The 16,089-nt window shown below is 46.3% G+C and overlaps 2 protein-coding genes across 3 annotated transcripts in view; both read left to right on the top strand.

The window, feature by feature from the left end:
- Positions 1 to 12,387, top strand: part of LOC135391027 (lactadherin-like) — a 55,702-nt gene extending 43,315 nt beyond the window's left edge. For both annotated transcript variants that reach the window (XM_064621104.1, XM_064621103.1), the window contains exons 8-12: positions 1,414 to 1,586; positions 2,453 to 2,597; positions 6,160 to 6,207; positions 8,212 to 8,454; positions 9,699 to 12,387. In XM_064621104.1, the coding sequence (XP_064477174.1) occupies positions 1,414 to 1,586; positions 2,453 to 2,597; positions 6,160 to 6,207; positions 8,212 to 8,454; positions 9,699 to 9,961 (872 nt within the window). In that variant the 3' untranslated portion in view covers positions 9,962 to 12,387. The remainder of the gene's footprint in view (positions 1 to 1,413; positions 1,587 to 2,452; positions 2,598 to 6,159; positions 6,208 to 8,211; positions 8,455 to 9,698) is intronic.
- A 1,743-nt stretch (positions 12,388 to 14,130) lies between these two features.
- LOC135391025 (phospholipid phosphatase 1-like) overlaps positions 14,131 to 16,089 on the top strand; it is a 35,033-nt gene continuing 33,074 nt past the window's right edge. The window contains exons 1-2 of the mRNA XM_064621099.1: positions 14,131 to 14,225; positions 15,226 to 15,439. Coding sequence (XP_064477169.1) covers positions 15,370 to 15,439 — 70 coding nt within the window. The 5' untranslated portion in view covers positions 14,131 to 14,225; positions 15,226 to 15,369. The remainder of the gene's footprint in view (positions 14,226 to 15,225; positions 15,440 to 16,089) is intronic.

Genomic DNA, 16,089 nt, shown 5'->3' with positions numbered 1-16,089 from the left:
AGGTATTCTTCCCTTTTGTGACACCTCGCATTTAAGTTAGTAATCACAGAAAGGCCCCGCTCTATCTTCAAATCAACAATCATAACGGTATTGTCTTGTGCTGTGGTTAGCGTGGCCCGTTTTGGTACACGTTCACACAGACGAGCATACGTCTCTTCGTCAGTACGAATGTGACTACACTCTTAAAAATGAACTTCACCACATAGCACGCTCCTAGCCAACCATCATCTCAAATGATATCGTTATCTGCCCTGATTTGTCGAAAACGGGAGGCGTACGCCTTTTTTGTGACACTTATGCTGTTCATAATTGTCACAAAAAGGCGTACGCCTCTTTAAGAGTGTAGTGAAGAACCAGCATGGTGCAGTACAGTGGGGCGGAGAATTGGGAGGTGCGCGCGCTGTTGCTACGTCGCTCGCCTTGACCGAACTTTTGCATCCATTGGCATCCACACTCTAAGAAAAAAAGGAGTAAAATGGGGAATAATTGCAGCTTCTAGTCCCCTAGACTGCAATTACTCCACATTTTAGTCCCCCAACCCCGACATTTACTCCCCAGGACTGCAAATTGTCACTGAACATCGCAAATAGCCTTCCGAATGCAACAGTCTACGTAAATATGTGCTCTTGGTCAATTCGATGGCCTAGGCTGTATAACTCAGCCAACTTAGCAATTTTTCCACCCACACAAAGTAAGACACAGTTATCGCTTCTTTCTTCGAAAATTGCACCCTATGTATGTCGCAAGGTTTTATATCACGGTTGACGGTTTAATCCAAAGTGTTTTCATGCATGCGCACGAATTATGTGCCCGGAACTCTTAGAACGGAGTGTGAAATGCGGTCTTCACTCAGTGACATTCATTTACTCCTGTGCATTTACTCCCGAGGAGGACTATTTTTGTGGCAATGCATTTAACCCCCAAAAGGAGTAAAATTACTCCTTTTTTTTTCTTTTCTTAGAGTGCACACGTATCTTACAGCAGAATACACCCGGTCGAATCTCAAGATCTGTCTACAGCTCCTGAAGGTTCCTTTAACCGTGTATTCACACGAGCGACATTCCCCCAGAAGCGGAAGATGCGAAAAGCGTCATAGCTTTCTGCTGTCACGTGAGCGCGAGCGCTCAACGTCGTGTCTCCACAAGATATTCCGTAGCAGACGACAGGAAAACACGGTGACGGTGTCGTCTGCTAAGTGTCGTCTGCTAAATGCGCAGTGTGCCGCTCCCGACGTTCCGCACTGCGTGAATGCTCAACATATAACACGGGACAGAACTTCGGCTCTGTGAGCAGTGTTTTCGCTTTTTCTTCCACTAGGATATTCCGTGTGGAAGTCGCTCGTGTAAATACACGGTAAATGTGACAGGGTTCCGTGAAAGGAGTCTAATGCGAGCTTCTTCCACCACTGGGTAGGCAACCAATGGGTGCAAGTGGACCTGGGTCCCCCGACTCGAGTGACCGGGGTTGCGACCCGAGGCCGCGGAGACTCCCGGCGCAAGCAGTGGGTGACCGCCTACCGACTTGCCTACTCCAACGATTCCATGCGATGGTTCCACTACAAGGACGACAACCACCTTGATCCAAAGGTATGCGATTTAGGTATGCGACTAGAACGGTTACTCTAGCCTCTGAGCATGACGTACTCCTTGTGAGAACGTTTAGGTTGCAGTATCTCGCAACGCCGAGAAAACATTGTCCCATTCACGGGCATTCACGGAGGAGCGATCGATCGATCGAAGGGCCGTGTCCCATTATACTACAATTATAGTAACTTTTATTGTTCAATACTGCGCAATACTACAACTACTAGTCTTATTCTCCTCTCGGTTGTACTGAACGCGCAGTGCGTAGCATTATCCCGTGTCCGTAGGTATTGTAAACCGAATTTGTACTTTGGCAAGTTCGGATTCGTGTTTTATATATATATATATATATATATATATATATATATACTATACGAATGGCGACTAGCGAAGAACAGCATGGTGTAACTTGCAGTACAGTGGGGCGGGGAATTGGGAGTTTTACTCGTTTTACTGAGGATCAAGTCGGGATGTGAAAACGGATTTTACCGGGTTTAAAAAGGGACTCAAGTGCGAATATTTCTCCTCGTAAAAAGAAAGATGTCGTTACCTCGATAGCAATATAAAACGAACGGCTTTCATCGGTACACCGTTCGTGACTAAAACGCGAAGGATGCGAGGCGGCCTCTCATTGGTCTCCGCAAACGATTTCCCGCGATGATTCGAAAGTCCTACCTCGTGTCGTGTCGACCCCCGTCTCTCGCCTCTTGAGAAGCAGAGAAGAGAGAATCCCGTCCCTTCTGTGTAACGTCATCTTTCATTCAACGAGGACAAATGTATGCACTTCACTGCCCCTTTAAGACCAAAACGCAATACTCTACGTATACTGACTTCCTCATACGTTTTTTGTCTTCCTCGTTTGCGTACAGGAATTTGGCGGCAACATGGACAGGGACACAGAGCGGCGTCACTACCTGAACGCCCCGTTTGTGGCTCGATACGTACGCTTCCAGCCCACGTCGTGGAAGAGGAGGGCCGCCATGCGCGTCGCTGTCATCGGCTGCCCGCACCAGGGTACATTTTGCACGGGCACATATCACGCTCAGCATACACACACACGACGCGTGTACGGAGTACGAAATAAGAATGGCACTCCTGAAAAGTAGCACCTCCGACGGTCCTGGAAACCCAAGGGTGTACTTTAACTCCTTTTCCTTGCCAGATATATCACTCTCTGTTGGGGAGTACAATTACTCTCAAAAAGGAGTCTCATCACTCCCATCAGTCCCTTTAACTCCACTTTAATACCACTATACCTTAATACTACTAACACTAACTTTACTACCAACATTAACACTAAATTTAGTACCACTATGTTCGGCATCGACCGACAGTCTACTTGGCTCTAATTTTTTTCATCCGAAAAGTGCTTATATATTAAATAAACGCATTTTAAAGATCAGCGCTGCTTCCGCAGCTGCAGCGGCTCCAGCGGCAAGGATATCAGCGTGACGTCACTTCCTAACAGGAGGAGTGAGAGGGCGGCGTCAGGGGAGAAAGGCGCCGCCCAGACGGCCGCCCTTTTCCAAAATCGTGCTCCGATTGGTGCTGTAGGGAATGACGTGTTCGCTTTTTTCCAGAGAGGGAATTCCGGCATACTCTCAACATCCGTCGCCTGTTCTTGTCATGTATTCTATCCAAAGCAGTCAACTACGCCACTATTTTGCGTGGGACTTTCGACACCGTGGTTAGTGACCCAGGAAGAATAAAATGACATCACAGTTTCGAAATGGGCTGGAAAGGATGCGGTCATCCATTTAAGTAAAGTACGAGGTAGTGTCAAAAGTATACTTCGAGTACGTAAAGAGGATTACAATTTTACATCAATATTTATTTTTTCGTCTACCCACCAATTACCTAGGGCTTCAGGGTGGTGCGCAATCCATTTACTAACAAAGGAACTACAAGCGACGCCTAAAATGAAAAGACAGTTAACAGATTGCACAATACGATTCCGTAAATTCGATAATTCCTAAACCGCTAAATCCTGTAACACTTGGTTATTTTTTGTGAGACATATCGTAGTAGGAAATGGTAAATGCTTGTATACTAGGTTAAATAACGGAAGTATATCATGCTTTCTATGGTTTGCACTTAAAAGCGAATAGCAACTGGCCCAACAAAGAAGTATTCCTTTTATCTCAGCACCAAATCACACACACACAAACAAACGAAAGAAAATCCAGTCATTTCACACATTCTTCCATCAATACGACTGAGCATATCATGGACATGAAAACTCGTGTCCTTTAAAAAATAGGGGAAAGAAAAGGAGTATACATGGTATACAATGGCATAGCCTCGCTTGCAGCATGCTAGCCAGAAAAAATATTGGGGGGGGGGGGTTCTGTGGAGACTTTATACGGGGATGAGGTGTTTCCGACTCCCAAATGCACTACCAAAGGTACGGTTTTGAGGGTTTGAGCCCCCTAACACCCCTCCCCCCCCCCGGCTACGCCCATGCCTTCTTGCAACTGGCACAAAAGTACAAGGTGCATTCTGGGAGCACGTTCGTAATTCTGTAGCACAGGAGAGACAGTTCCACGATTTTGCCAAGTCATTAATGTCATAGCTCTTGCGTGAAACTGGAGAATTCTGGTCGTGATTCCATCTACCGTGAATGGTATCACGTATGCAACACCTAACAAAGTCAAATATAGTTCTCACACTTTATTATTGCGTAATAAACATCATGTGTATAAAGAAGAAAAAAAACAGTAGCAACGCTGCCTGTAAATCTCCAAATTATATATGTGTATAAGGCTAGCATTCCCGCATGATACCAGTATATGCCGTGAAGCACGCTTTACAGCCAGGTATATCCGTAGCAGGGTTGCGGAGTTGCCACTGCGGAGTTGGAGTCATTCCAGATTTTTCAGAACCTGGAATGGAATTGAAATGGAATGGCGGAATTGGTGGAATGGGAATGGAAGCATAGTGATCATTTGGTTTTTCACCAAACAACGTGACGTTCAAGTATCGAGCAACAACTAGCAATGAACTACGCGGGTCACTGCAACCACACGCGCGAAGCACTTTCACCGTGAACGTAGTGCCCGTCCAACTTCTGTTGTACCTGAGCCCCTCGCGCATACTGAGTCTAGTTTTCTTCTTATGTAAACGTGTCATTCTTCTTCTTCTCAGTTGGAATACGATTCACGTACTTTTAAGGCACTGCGACACTGGCAAAGAGAGTCGACACAGAGGCGAAAGGGTGAGTTGGAGCCGCCATGTTGTTTCCGTTTGAGCACCAGCCCCACCTCTACTTCGGCAGTAGAAATAGATAAAGGTGAGGTTCGGCAGTGGAAGAAGACAAAACAACGAAGAGCGCTACGTGGATGGCGCTGGAGGTCAAACGGAAACGACATGGCGACTCCAACTCGCCCTTTTGCCTAACGTCGATATACTCTGAAGTGTAGCTTATGTAGTGATTCTAGTAAAGCGTGTAGACTTATGGAGGCAGACTGTGCGGGTAGTACACACCCCGAGAGGAGGGCGCCGTCGACGCACATAGGTTCCAAACGTTTTATCCGACAGCAGTGGTAACTCCACATGTCATGGTCTAAAGCGAGAAAACGTACCCCTTCCATGCGGCTCCGATTTCACATCTGTGTTGCATCGCCCACTTGACTTGACATAACCAACATGGCCGACAAAGTTCATTGTTGACAGATGTCTAACAATTTTGCATATCCCATATCATTTTTGTATGAATGTTGTTGTGACGCTAGGAACCTCTCCGCACCTTGTCTTTGTGTTTTTCCGTGCTGGGTAATACCAACCTCCTCTAACACTGCTGGGCTACCCAGTACAGTTACCGGTCCTCCTTCTTTCTTTCCTCTTCTTCTTTTTTTTTATTGGTGGAATCAAAGGAATTGAATGGGGCTTCCGAGCCATTCCAGTAGTGGGAATTGACAACGCCTTTCCATTCCGAGGAATTAGAATGCAATTTCCGCAACCCTGATTCTGTAGCAGCTTATCTGTAAAGCGTGCTTCACGGTATAAACTTGTGTTATGCGGGAATGCCGAACTTGCGCGCACTGCTGATAGCGCAAGCACGCTGTTTAAGGTTGGCATTCCCGCACGATACATGTGTATGCAGTGAAGCACGCTTTACAGAGAGGCGAAAATTGTAATACGTGAAATATGACAGTCGTCGAAAAAGCCGCACAGCGGCGCGAATCGCAACCACGCACCTGTCGATTGCCGGTCTCGTGCGCTAACCACTACGTTACGCTGGCATCTCCTGTTGGACGACTTACCAAGGCGCATTATTCAACTAACGGGATAAGCACTCACTTTCTTTACATACTCTCCATCTTTTTTCTCATACACACACGCACATACAACGTACAGGAGAAAAAAAATGCAGAGAGGATGTTGTTCCTTTACACGTGTGTGTGTGTCTGCGTGTGCGTACGACAAAAAATGCTGTTTTGTTTTTTCGGCCACTGCCCTATCTCAATTGTTCATGTTTGTTAGGCACGTTGAGGCTTGCGTTGTGTTCGTCTATTCGTGTTGTTTCATCCACATGACAGGTATTTTCCATCATCGTAACGCATAATTTCCTGCGCAGGAGACTGTGGTCCGGGTTTCCTGAGGGTTCGGGAAGATTCTGAATGCGGTAGGTTTCTCACCCTTGTGAATGAAATAGAATAATAAAAAAAAGAACAGAAAGCTATTCTGCACCCTGTCAAAATGAAATGATGATGATGATGTCGTTTGGTCAGTTCTTACTCTTGCTCCCGATAATTTCTACATAGTTCTCCCCCAATTGTCAGGTTCAACGTCTTTGTTCGCACAATTTCTTCTGTACCACGCAATGTTTTCTGCCACGTTGAATAACGGGTTCGTTACCGTATGCCTCGTTCGCTTTCATTGTGCTCTAGTTGCGAACCTTCGAACCGCTTAAAACGCATTTCGAGCTACCCGCCACATCGATGTTTCATTCGAGCGCATCCAGGTGGCGATAGTCGTCTAGCGCGCTGCGTCCCATCTCAGAACGAGAGGATACTTTCCGTTTGAACAGACCAAGTAAATGACGCTAACGTCACAGCAATTTACGAATTGTGAGCTTGCGAGAGTTAAGCAAGCAACTAGTCATTTTGATGCTCGCGGGGATACGTTCGTACGAAGCTGTAATCAAATTATCCCGTGATTCAAAACTGGCAGTGGCGGTTGATGCAGCTGTTTGCTTGCACCAGGTTCCGTGCTGCACAAGTACAAAACCTAAAGTGGTATAAAATGTATATGTAAAGTGTGTTCGAAACAGCTCTGTGGAGGTACTAGTTGTTATGCTGGACAATAGATAGAGCCGATGTAGGTTGCGTCTAGGAAAGACACAAACACATAGAAGCCTGCAAACGATGAAATTCAAGTAATTCAGGAAAATTCATGTATTGTCAACAAATAAATGCATTTCCTTTCCCTCCTTTTTAAAATAAACACATGTCCCTCCCCCCCCCCCCAAAAAAAAAAAAAACATTTCAGTTCGCCAATTCCCAGTGCTTTTCTGTTTCCATGTATTTTTATTGGTAACTTCACCACATAGCACGCTCCTAGCCAACAATCGCGGAGCCTATTTTGTACCCATTATGTAGCCATTATGTACACCTTTCCTTTCTTTTTCTTAATAAACATATCCCCCCCCCCCCATTATGTATGGCGTCGTGGGTACAAAACGCTAGCGATAACCCTATCATTCGTTGCAATGACTGGAGCAGAGCGTGCTGTGCGGTGAAGTTCAGTTTTTATAGTGTAGGAGTATGAGCCAAAGAAGCCGCAATTTGCGCTTTCCCCTTCCCCCTCTTTCTCAAGAAAGCCGACAATGCAGAACGCGCTCTCATTGATCTCCGCAAACTATATGCCCAATCATGGCGGGAATTCGTTTGAGGAGACCAATCAGAGACTTCTCGGTATCGTCGGGCTTCTTGTGAAGGAGAGGGAGAGGGAAAGCATACGTTGCGTTATCGATCATAAATCGCGAACCGTCGACGAATCGGATTAATCTCGTTCATTTTGTGTTACGGCATCCTTCGTTGAGCGAGGACAAATTTCTACACTTGAGTGCCCCCTTTAATAGATTACCTTATTATGTATAAATAAATGCTACATTACAAGCTAGAAAATAAAAAGGTGTTTTACTGGTAGGATGCCCGACCTGAGCTCTGGACGTCCTATAGTCTCGAGTTCTGGCGCAGGCACTCTCTGGCCTTTTTCGCGCATTACTTTTGTTAGTTTCGGTTTCTGGAAGCACCGCTCGAATACACCTCTACCTGAGAAACGTCATCATGACGTTGGCAGACAGACTGAAACCTAAACAAATCGGAAGGGAAGGGCTGGGTTCCACGAATGGGCACTTGTTCGCTGCCTCCTATTGAAAGAAAAGTAGGACCGAAGGTCGAGTCCCTTTCAGGGGCCATCGTAATCCCCTCAAAACCGCGGCTTTTTGGCGCGTCCTTTTTCGCCCCCTAGCTTCCAGCGTAGTTCAACTCTACAAAATTGGTGGCGCTGTCGAACACTATGACGTCATTTGTTTTACAGACAGGGAGAGGTCTATTCGTGCTGCCTTGTATTTGGAAAGGGAACGGTGTTCTTACTGTTCTGTGGTCTGTTCCTATCCGTACAGAAGAGAACCTTGCGTTCAAGCGCGACACATGGGTGAACGACGAGCGTTTCTCGTGGTCTGAGTGGACGGACGGACATTCTTCGTTCGCCGTCGACGGGGACCTCCAAGCGCAACACGCCCGACATTGCGCCATCCTGGACAATTACTACGTGGACCAGCCCTTGTGGATGGTCGATCTGGGGGAGACACGAAGCGTGCGAGGGCTTCTCGTCGTCACCTGGCACGGCAGACACGGACAGCATGGTATGCTCTCTAAAGACACAACTTCACTGCCTAACATGCTCTGCGCTAACCATTGCGCAGAACGATACCGTCATCACACCTGACTTCTGGAAGCTTTTAAGCTCGTTTTTTTTTTTTAATTCCTTACAATGAGTTCGAAGTGAAGAAATATGCACACCCTAATTGACTATTTGCAAATCCTACAAATTGCTCAGAAGGCCTGTACAGACTTTAGCGCGCAATAGGTTTAGTCACATGACATCATACGCAGGAGAGCGCCACTGTCGCTAGCAGATTTGCCGCCATAATGTAGGTCCTCTGGTCTTGACTGTCCAGAGACCTTCACCCACGTCGCATTCACTGTACACTTGGTGTTTCAAAGTAATTCTACTGTACGAATATTATTTTACGATATCCAAGTAATAGACCTCCACCCGAGAAACGTCATCATGACGTTTGGTAGACAGACTGAAACCGAAACAAATCGAAAGGGGAGGGCTGGGTTTCACGAATGGGCACTTGTTCGCTTCTTCCTATTGAAAGAAAAGTAGGACCGAAGGTCGCATCCGTCTCAGGGAACATCGTAATCCCCTCACGACCGTGGCTTTCGACCCTAGCTTTGAGCGTAGTTCAACTCTACCAAATAGATCTCTCCCTGTTTGTAAACAAATGACGTCATTGTGTTCGACAGCGCCACCAATTTGGTAGAGCGGAACTACGCTTAAAGCTGGCTTGGCTTGGCTCTTGGTGGTGCTGTCGAACCCTATGACGTCATTTGTTTACAAACAGGGAGAGGTCTATTGTCACGTTTTGGACGTTAATAGTCCTCTAAATGACATAGGGCAGCGAACGAAAACCGTAACCAAACTTCGAGGGACCTACATCATGGCCGCGATTTCGCCTTTCCGACGCTAACGCCCTCTGGAGGGATGACGTCAGTGAATAAACTCTATACATCCTTCAACGCATAGTATAGCTTCTTATTCCCTTTATATTTACTACAAAACTCCGTACTCTTGGATAACTCTATACATTTGGGCGATTCACATTACTGCGTTACGGCTGCGTACAGCGTCTTACGCATACCTTGTATGTTCCGTTGCAACGATTCGCTGTCAGCCTATGTAACACGCAAGCGCAACCGTAACCGCGGCAATGTGAATCAGCGTTTACACTCCACAGCGCATCAGTATTTTGCTGTTACATTCCTGTTTCTGTGGCTGTATTCTGCACCAGGCCAACAAAAATCCGTTCGGCCATTTCAGATCGAAGCAAGGTGTACCACGAAGTGTATAACCTGGAGAAGTTGACAGCCTACGTGGCAGACAGAGCCAGACTGGAGGCGTTCCCCAGTGGCAACAAGTGTGCCTCTGTGTCTCGCCTCAACAACGGCCTCCAGAAACACGTGCTCCACTTTGAGTGTCCAGAGTCGATGGAAGGCCGATACGTGTACCTCAAGGCCACTGGAAGCCACGCACGTCGGGGAAGGCTCTTCTCCGCCGTGCTCTGCGAAGTCATGGTCTACTGAAGAGAACCCGCCTATGAGACGCGTCCCATAGGCCACGAGGTTATCAAGAAACCAGTTTTAGGTCACGGGCTGACTACAATACGAACACTGTATGCCAAATGACGATCTTCTAAGGGACACCTTCACATTACCTTCGAGTTATCGAGAGAAAGTACGCAGGCTGACTATAGTGTGCTTGTACAGCAAGCCTGGATGAACAAGTTTGTTAAGGACAGCTTTTGCACGAACTATAATATTGGTCTCGGCAGAGGCCGGCACAAGCTATAGTTGCGAGTGTCGCTACAAGTTGGCTACAATACTGACTACCCGTAAGTCATCTGAAGGCAGGTTTTGAGCCATGTGCTGTACAGTTTGCGAAACTGGAGACCACGGCCCGCTTGCAGGAACGTTTAGGAAATTCCTCAGTAGTGCAGTTAGTAGGGCTTCGAGCACACGCTACTCTCCTCAATGGTGCTCGTTCGCAGAGTGCTGGTAAAGCTACTATACAGACGGCATTCAGGAATATCCTTAATGTTCGTGCAAGCGGGCCCGGTCTTACGAGCGATTACATGGTAACCCAGCTGTCTTACATTTTCATACAAAATCTTCGTTATAAACCTACCAAGGCGGCAGGAAATTTGTCTACAAGTTGGGTAGGGTACAGTTTGAAGCACAGTCGTCTACAAAACTGCCGAAAACTTGTCTTCGAAGACGCCTACTATAAAAGTGGGATGGATCCGCTTCCTGTAACAAGAGGCGTGTGGGTGTTTCCTTGTTGTTGCTTTGAACAAGGGTTGTATAGGTTGCATTACAGATTTCCTTAATAGAATGTGCGTGAGAAATATCAATGTGGCTATTCTGGAGTCATATGATCGACGCATCAAGCCAATTCAAGACACGACGGTTGTGAATTCCCGAACAAGTTACGAAGCCAGACTCTGCCGCTGAGCCACGGACAAACCACCTGCAAGCCAGTGAAGCAGCGGAAAGTTCCATAAGCCTGTATTGAGGAGTCGTGCAGGTCGCAGCTCTATAACTTGTTACTCTAAAGACGCTCAGGATTAGGGTTGTTGTTGTACCGTACCTTCCTTTGTTCTGTGCAATGACGGGTGCTTCAATTTCACTGCCGGCGTCAGATGTGTAAACATTGTTGATAATTAAATTGTAATACAGTAAACGCTCGTTAATACGAAACCGCGTCATTCGAATTATAGGCTTATTCGAAGTTCTACGTACGGTCCCAGGCCGAAATCCATGCGCTTCGAACCCGATTATTCTAAATGCACTGCCAGCTGACTATACGCTTACTGCGAACGAGCCAACACGCGAAAGCTGTCAAGGCGCTCATTACGAACATTTCTTTCCTTCCTTGAATACTTTTTTCAAATACTTCCGCGGAGTTTCCTTGCGCTTCTGAGCCTGTTGTCGCTATTTTTGTGCGAGTTGCTCTTATATCAAACTGTCGCTTTTTCGAATTACTTCCAGGTCCCGTCGACTTCGTTATAACGAGGCTTTACTGTATGTGAGAAATTCTCTTTTAATTCATTCGTCTAATTACGTTATGTTACGCTATGTTTACGCTATGTTTCCAGTCTCAAGTCATATGCTGCTCTGCAAACGAGAGTGCACGCGTTGTACAGCTGAACAAAGACAAATTACTAGCACAAACCTTCGCATGAGAAGGTGAGAGAAAGTTAAAATGAAACCGAAACTTGAGAGCAGCCGCTATCCGTATGACGTCACGAAGTTTGAATCAGCGCCATCTAGATGGCGTGGTTTGAATGTGGTGGTCGGGCCGGGCGGGAAATGCGATTACGTTAATAATGAATTGTGTCCGATATTTAGAAAATGAGGGAGAAAGCAATATACGGATCAAATACAGCATGCGCTGTAGGAAAAAATACAAAAAGATGAACCTAAGAGAGAGGTGTGTAGAGCGATGTAATTTAGACCTGATTTTTCGTGCGCTCTACAACACAAGTGCATCGTGAGGGAATGTGAGTTCCCGTGACGTCACTATTGCACCACGACCTTTATGGCACCGTATCCCAATAAGCAATACAAGTATAGTTGTCTTCATATCTCACGCAATATGCAACGGCCAACCTCCTTAAGACGTGATACATATTTAATAACCAGCACAGAAATATGAAGCTTAATTGTTATGTGCTCGTGCAAACGTGATAATCACGCGTAATGGCGATCCACGTGCAACCTGATCTTTCTCTCTCTCGTTTGAACGGTTTATCTTCTGAAAGTTCAACTTGACAACCTTGTTACACTCTAACGTTAATTGTTTGTAAATATATATATATATAGTTAACGAACTTGTTTAGGAATTTTCTTTGAAACACTAACCGTTGTGAAAATGAACATGTTAACATTTCCATGTCGTCCAGTGTCCCGTGTAATGTGATCGTGTGCATAAAGCCTCTACACACGTTATAGACTGATTCTTTGTGTCCGCTTATTGCCGTAATCGTCTAACCGTGCGTCTACACGCAAGAAAACTGCGAGCGGAACTCCGGCGGGAGATGCGCAGTCCTTCTGCAGCTTTCTGCTGCCACATGAGAGCGAGCGCCCAGTCGTCATGTCGTTTCGTGCTCTCCTAACCACGGGGGAACACCCCGTGGCTCAGCTAACGTCACCTAGATACAGAAAGCCTCCTCTCCCTGGTGGTGGTGGTGGTGGTGGTGGTGATAGGGCTTGCCGTCTCCTCTCCCTCCTTCGCGCGCAGACATATGAAGTCAGCCAATCACCACAGCGAGTCAAGATGCCAGCCAATTGCATTCTGAAACACTGGCTATGGCACAGGCTTTCTGTGGCTATCAGTGGTGGCCATGCGGCTGATAGCTGCTCGTTTCCATAGCCACGGCCGCTGAAAGCGCGGCCGTGATTGGCTGACTCTTAATTGTTACGTCACGTTGCTCAAGTCCTTTCGGCCTTTCGAGCCCTTTCACCAGCACCGTCACCACCACCACCACCGCTCAAGCGACAAGGTGTTGGCTCAGCCACAAGATGTTCCGTAGCAGACGACAGGGCCCGATGGTGTCGTCTGCCACGTGCGCAGTACGCCATTCTCGATATTCTGGCGACGTGCGTATGCACAACATAACATAACACGCGGCAGAACTTCTGCTCGGCCGTGAGCAGTTTTTATTTTTCTTCCGCTTGAATATTCCGTGGGGATGCTCGTCTGAATATACAGTAACGGTAATGTATTCGCGTGTAGCTTGTGTTGTAGGACGGGATGGCCGATGAACCTGAAAGGGAGGACTTATTTTGTTGCGAATTTTTACCGGCTGTAGCGGTAATGTGTTTCGCAAACGTGCTCCGCAACATCGCATCAACCAGCCACTGAATTTCCTACTCTTTCATTCAGACGAACAACATCGACGACGAGAATTCCGCACGAGAAAGAAAAGGAAGACTGAAAAAGAACTGTAGTACTCGTCACGGGCCCTCTCTCACGCAGCCCTCTAACACCTCGAACCTGAAACCAAGTCTGCGTCGACCATTCCCACCAACCATTTACTACGGAGAAAAGAAAGACAACGTGCAAATAAATCCACGGATGCTGCCGAAATTAGATCGGATCCTCTATTCTTCTTTTCTCTCTCTCTCTCTCGTTCATCATACTCCCCTATTCTCCTTACTACGTTTCTCTTCTTCCTTTTGCTTTACTTATTGCTGTCTTTTGTTACATCTGACAGGGCAAAGTGGCGTCACATGAGAACCGTCCCTTTAAAAGCTCCGGCATAACCGCCTCTCTTATTTCCGCTTGACGAGAAAATATAAAATAAATGCGAAACTTTCCACACAACAGGGACGACAGAGCTGCGCGCAATTTTCCTCTCCGAAAGGCGCTTATTTTTTATTTTTTTAGGTCACGGCCTTTGTCCATGCCCATCGCTCTAATCTTCGCTTGGTCTCTGGAACGCAGTTAAAAAAGGAAACCGAAACCAATATCGTCTTCTGCTCTGAAGCGAAGCAGACGACGTCTTTGTGATGTCGTCGTCCAGCTTTGTCGAGTTTGGAAGCCTGGAATAAAGGCGAGGGTTGGAGCTTTTCTCGGCTATTTTGAGAGATAAAAAATATGAGTCCTGTAATGGAGAGGAGTAACGATGAACGCCTGACAGAAATTTGAGTTTCCCGCCACAATAAGCCGTCGCCACTGTTTCGTACTTATTGGTTTCTTTTATAGAGGGGGCATATATGAATTAGATTGCGTCGAGGAAACTTGACGTTGCAGCTTGATTGCAGCCTCTGAGGCTCTGAGGAAAAGGTGAGTAAAACATCGCAGTTACGAAGTGATTGGTCGGTTTGTGATGTCTTAAATGCGGTAAACGAGTTCGTCGGTGTGTAAGCGCAATGATGTCACAATTCAGAACGTTATGCCGGGCGACCAGCTGACGATGCCTTCGTGAAGACACCAGATGTTCTAAGCGCTTTGAAACACTGTGTCTAGCGTTAACTATATACGTGTGCTATAAATCCGACCTGTTGTTGTGTGCCACTCTGCTTTAGCGGCCTGTGATTATTATGTATTGCGGCGTCGAGAAACATTCAAACACAATGCGCATAAAATGCCAGTAAAATTCCATAATTTTTATTTTATTTCTTTACTCGATTACAAGTTCAAGAAACAGGAAGCTTGGAGATACGTTGTTAAACATTTTAATACAGCATGAAGTATTGTGAATTACCGTAATGTTGCCTCATGCACCATCGGTCAAAACATTCATAATAAACTGACTTTGTGCTGTCAAAAACAGGACATTACTCATGGAGCTCTTGTGAACACTTGTGGTCATAAGGTCGATAAGGTTGCTCCTGACAGGCACGCTTTATCACTCTGTATCTCTGTACTTCTGCGAGGTGACAGAAAGAAAAAAAAAAGCTTTTGTTTGGCGCATTCAGCCTTGCATTCTGTCCCCTGTTAGTGATAAGGCCATGGCGTGTATTTCAGGCATTGTGGTGCACGGCCATTGTCGCAATGTAAGCACAGTTTTCTCTGTGTACGTTCTTTATATGAGTCTGCATTAATCCTGGATTCTTTAGATTATATTAGATTACTTGCTCCCTGACTCCCACCTCTCGTTCCATCAGAAAAAGAAGCATCATTGTCTTTTAAATCGGCTTTCACGGAACGGCGCACTCCAAAGAGACAACTTGTGCACTTTTCAATTCAACATCTTGACAAATTCAATAAGACTTATTGGGTTATGTCTCTCCGGATAGAAAGCAACGCACAGAACGCCGGCTTTTTTGTATTTTCCTTGCAGACGACAGCGGTAGCAGACGGCAATGAAGTGTGCTGCCATGTAGCGGCAATTCCTCCGCTAGCAGACGACGCAGACCGCGCGGCGCGAGCTCGCGGCTCAGAGGGCATCCACGCGGAGAATCGTCTGCCAGTTAATTTTGATCACATGTTTTCGGCAAACATGGCTCTCGCCCAGTGGATTCGTCGCCGGCCCAGGGATTGTGTGTCGTTAACCGGTGAGTAGGCCACCGCAGAAATGTTGTCGGACTTCCATGGAGAAGCACTGTTCAGAGGGAAACTTTCTCGAGCTTTCCACCCGTGGTCGCCGGTATAGAGATCTTCTAAGGGGATTCCATGTAGTTCGCTTTTTATGGGCTCCGTGGAATATGTATTATGTTGTATCAGAGCAGTAATTTTGGCGGGCCACAAGTAAGTGCGGGAGTTATAAAGCATATATTCGGTAGTGCACGACAATGCTGGGTGACACTGTTATTCTGGCATCATCCCTGGTTTTGACCTAAACGTTTACAGTATATATGTGTGTAAATTTGAAATTGAAGTTGCTAAGAGTTTACACCCCCGCAGTTGACGCAAACGTGTAACCGATTTTTACCGCGTTTATTTCATACAACAACACAATGTAAATACAATGTAAATATATCAGATGGAAGACCCAGTGATCGAGAACATCACGAATGGGCAACAAACAAAATTATAAATAATGTAACTAGCGCAAAAATTGCGAAAGGACCGCATGCAAAGGCTACATGCACTATCTAGGGTCAATTGAAGCAGTATATGTGAAGACAGAAATTGAGAGAGGCGTCAGGACCCCCCCCCCCCCCTTCTAGATCCGCGCCTGCAGCCGACTTCACGTAATATATTT

Source organism: Ornithodoros turicata, chromosome 4 (assembly GCF_037126465.1).
Source record: "Ornithodoros turicata isolate Travis chromosome 4, ASM3712646v1, whole genome shotgun sequence".
In the NCBI taxonomy this organism is placed as follows: domain Eukaryota; kingdom Metazoa; phylum Arthropoda; class Arachnida; order Ixodida; family Argasidae; genus Ornithodoros; species Ornithodoros turicata.
This window is presented reverse-complemented; position numbering and strand designations above follow the sequence as displayed.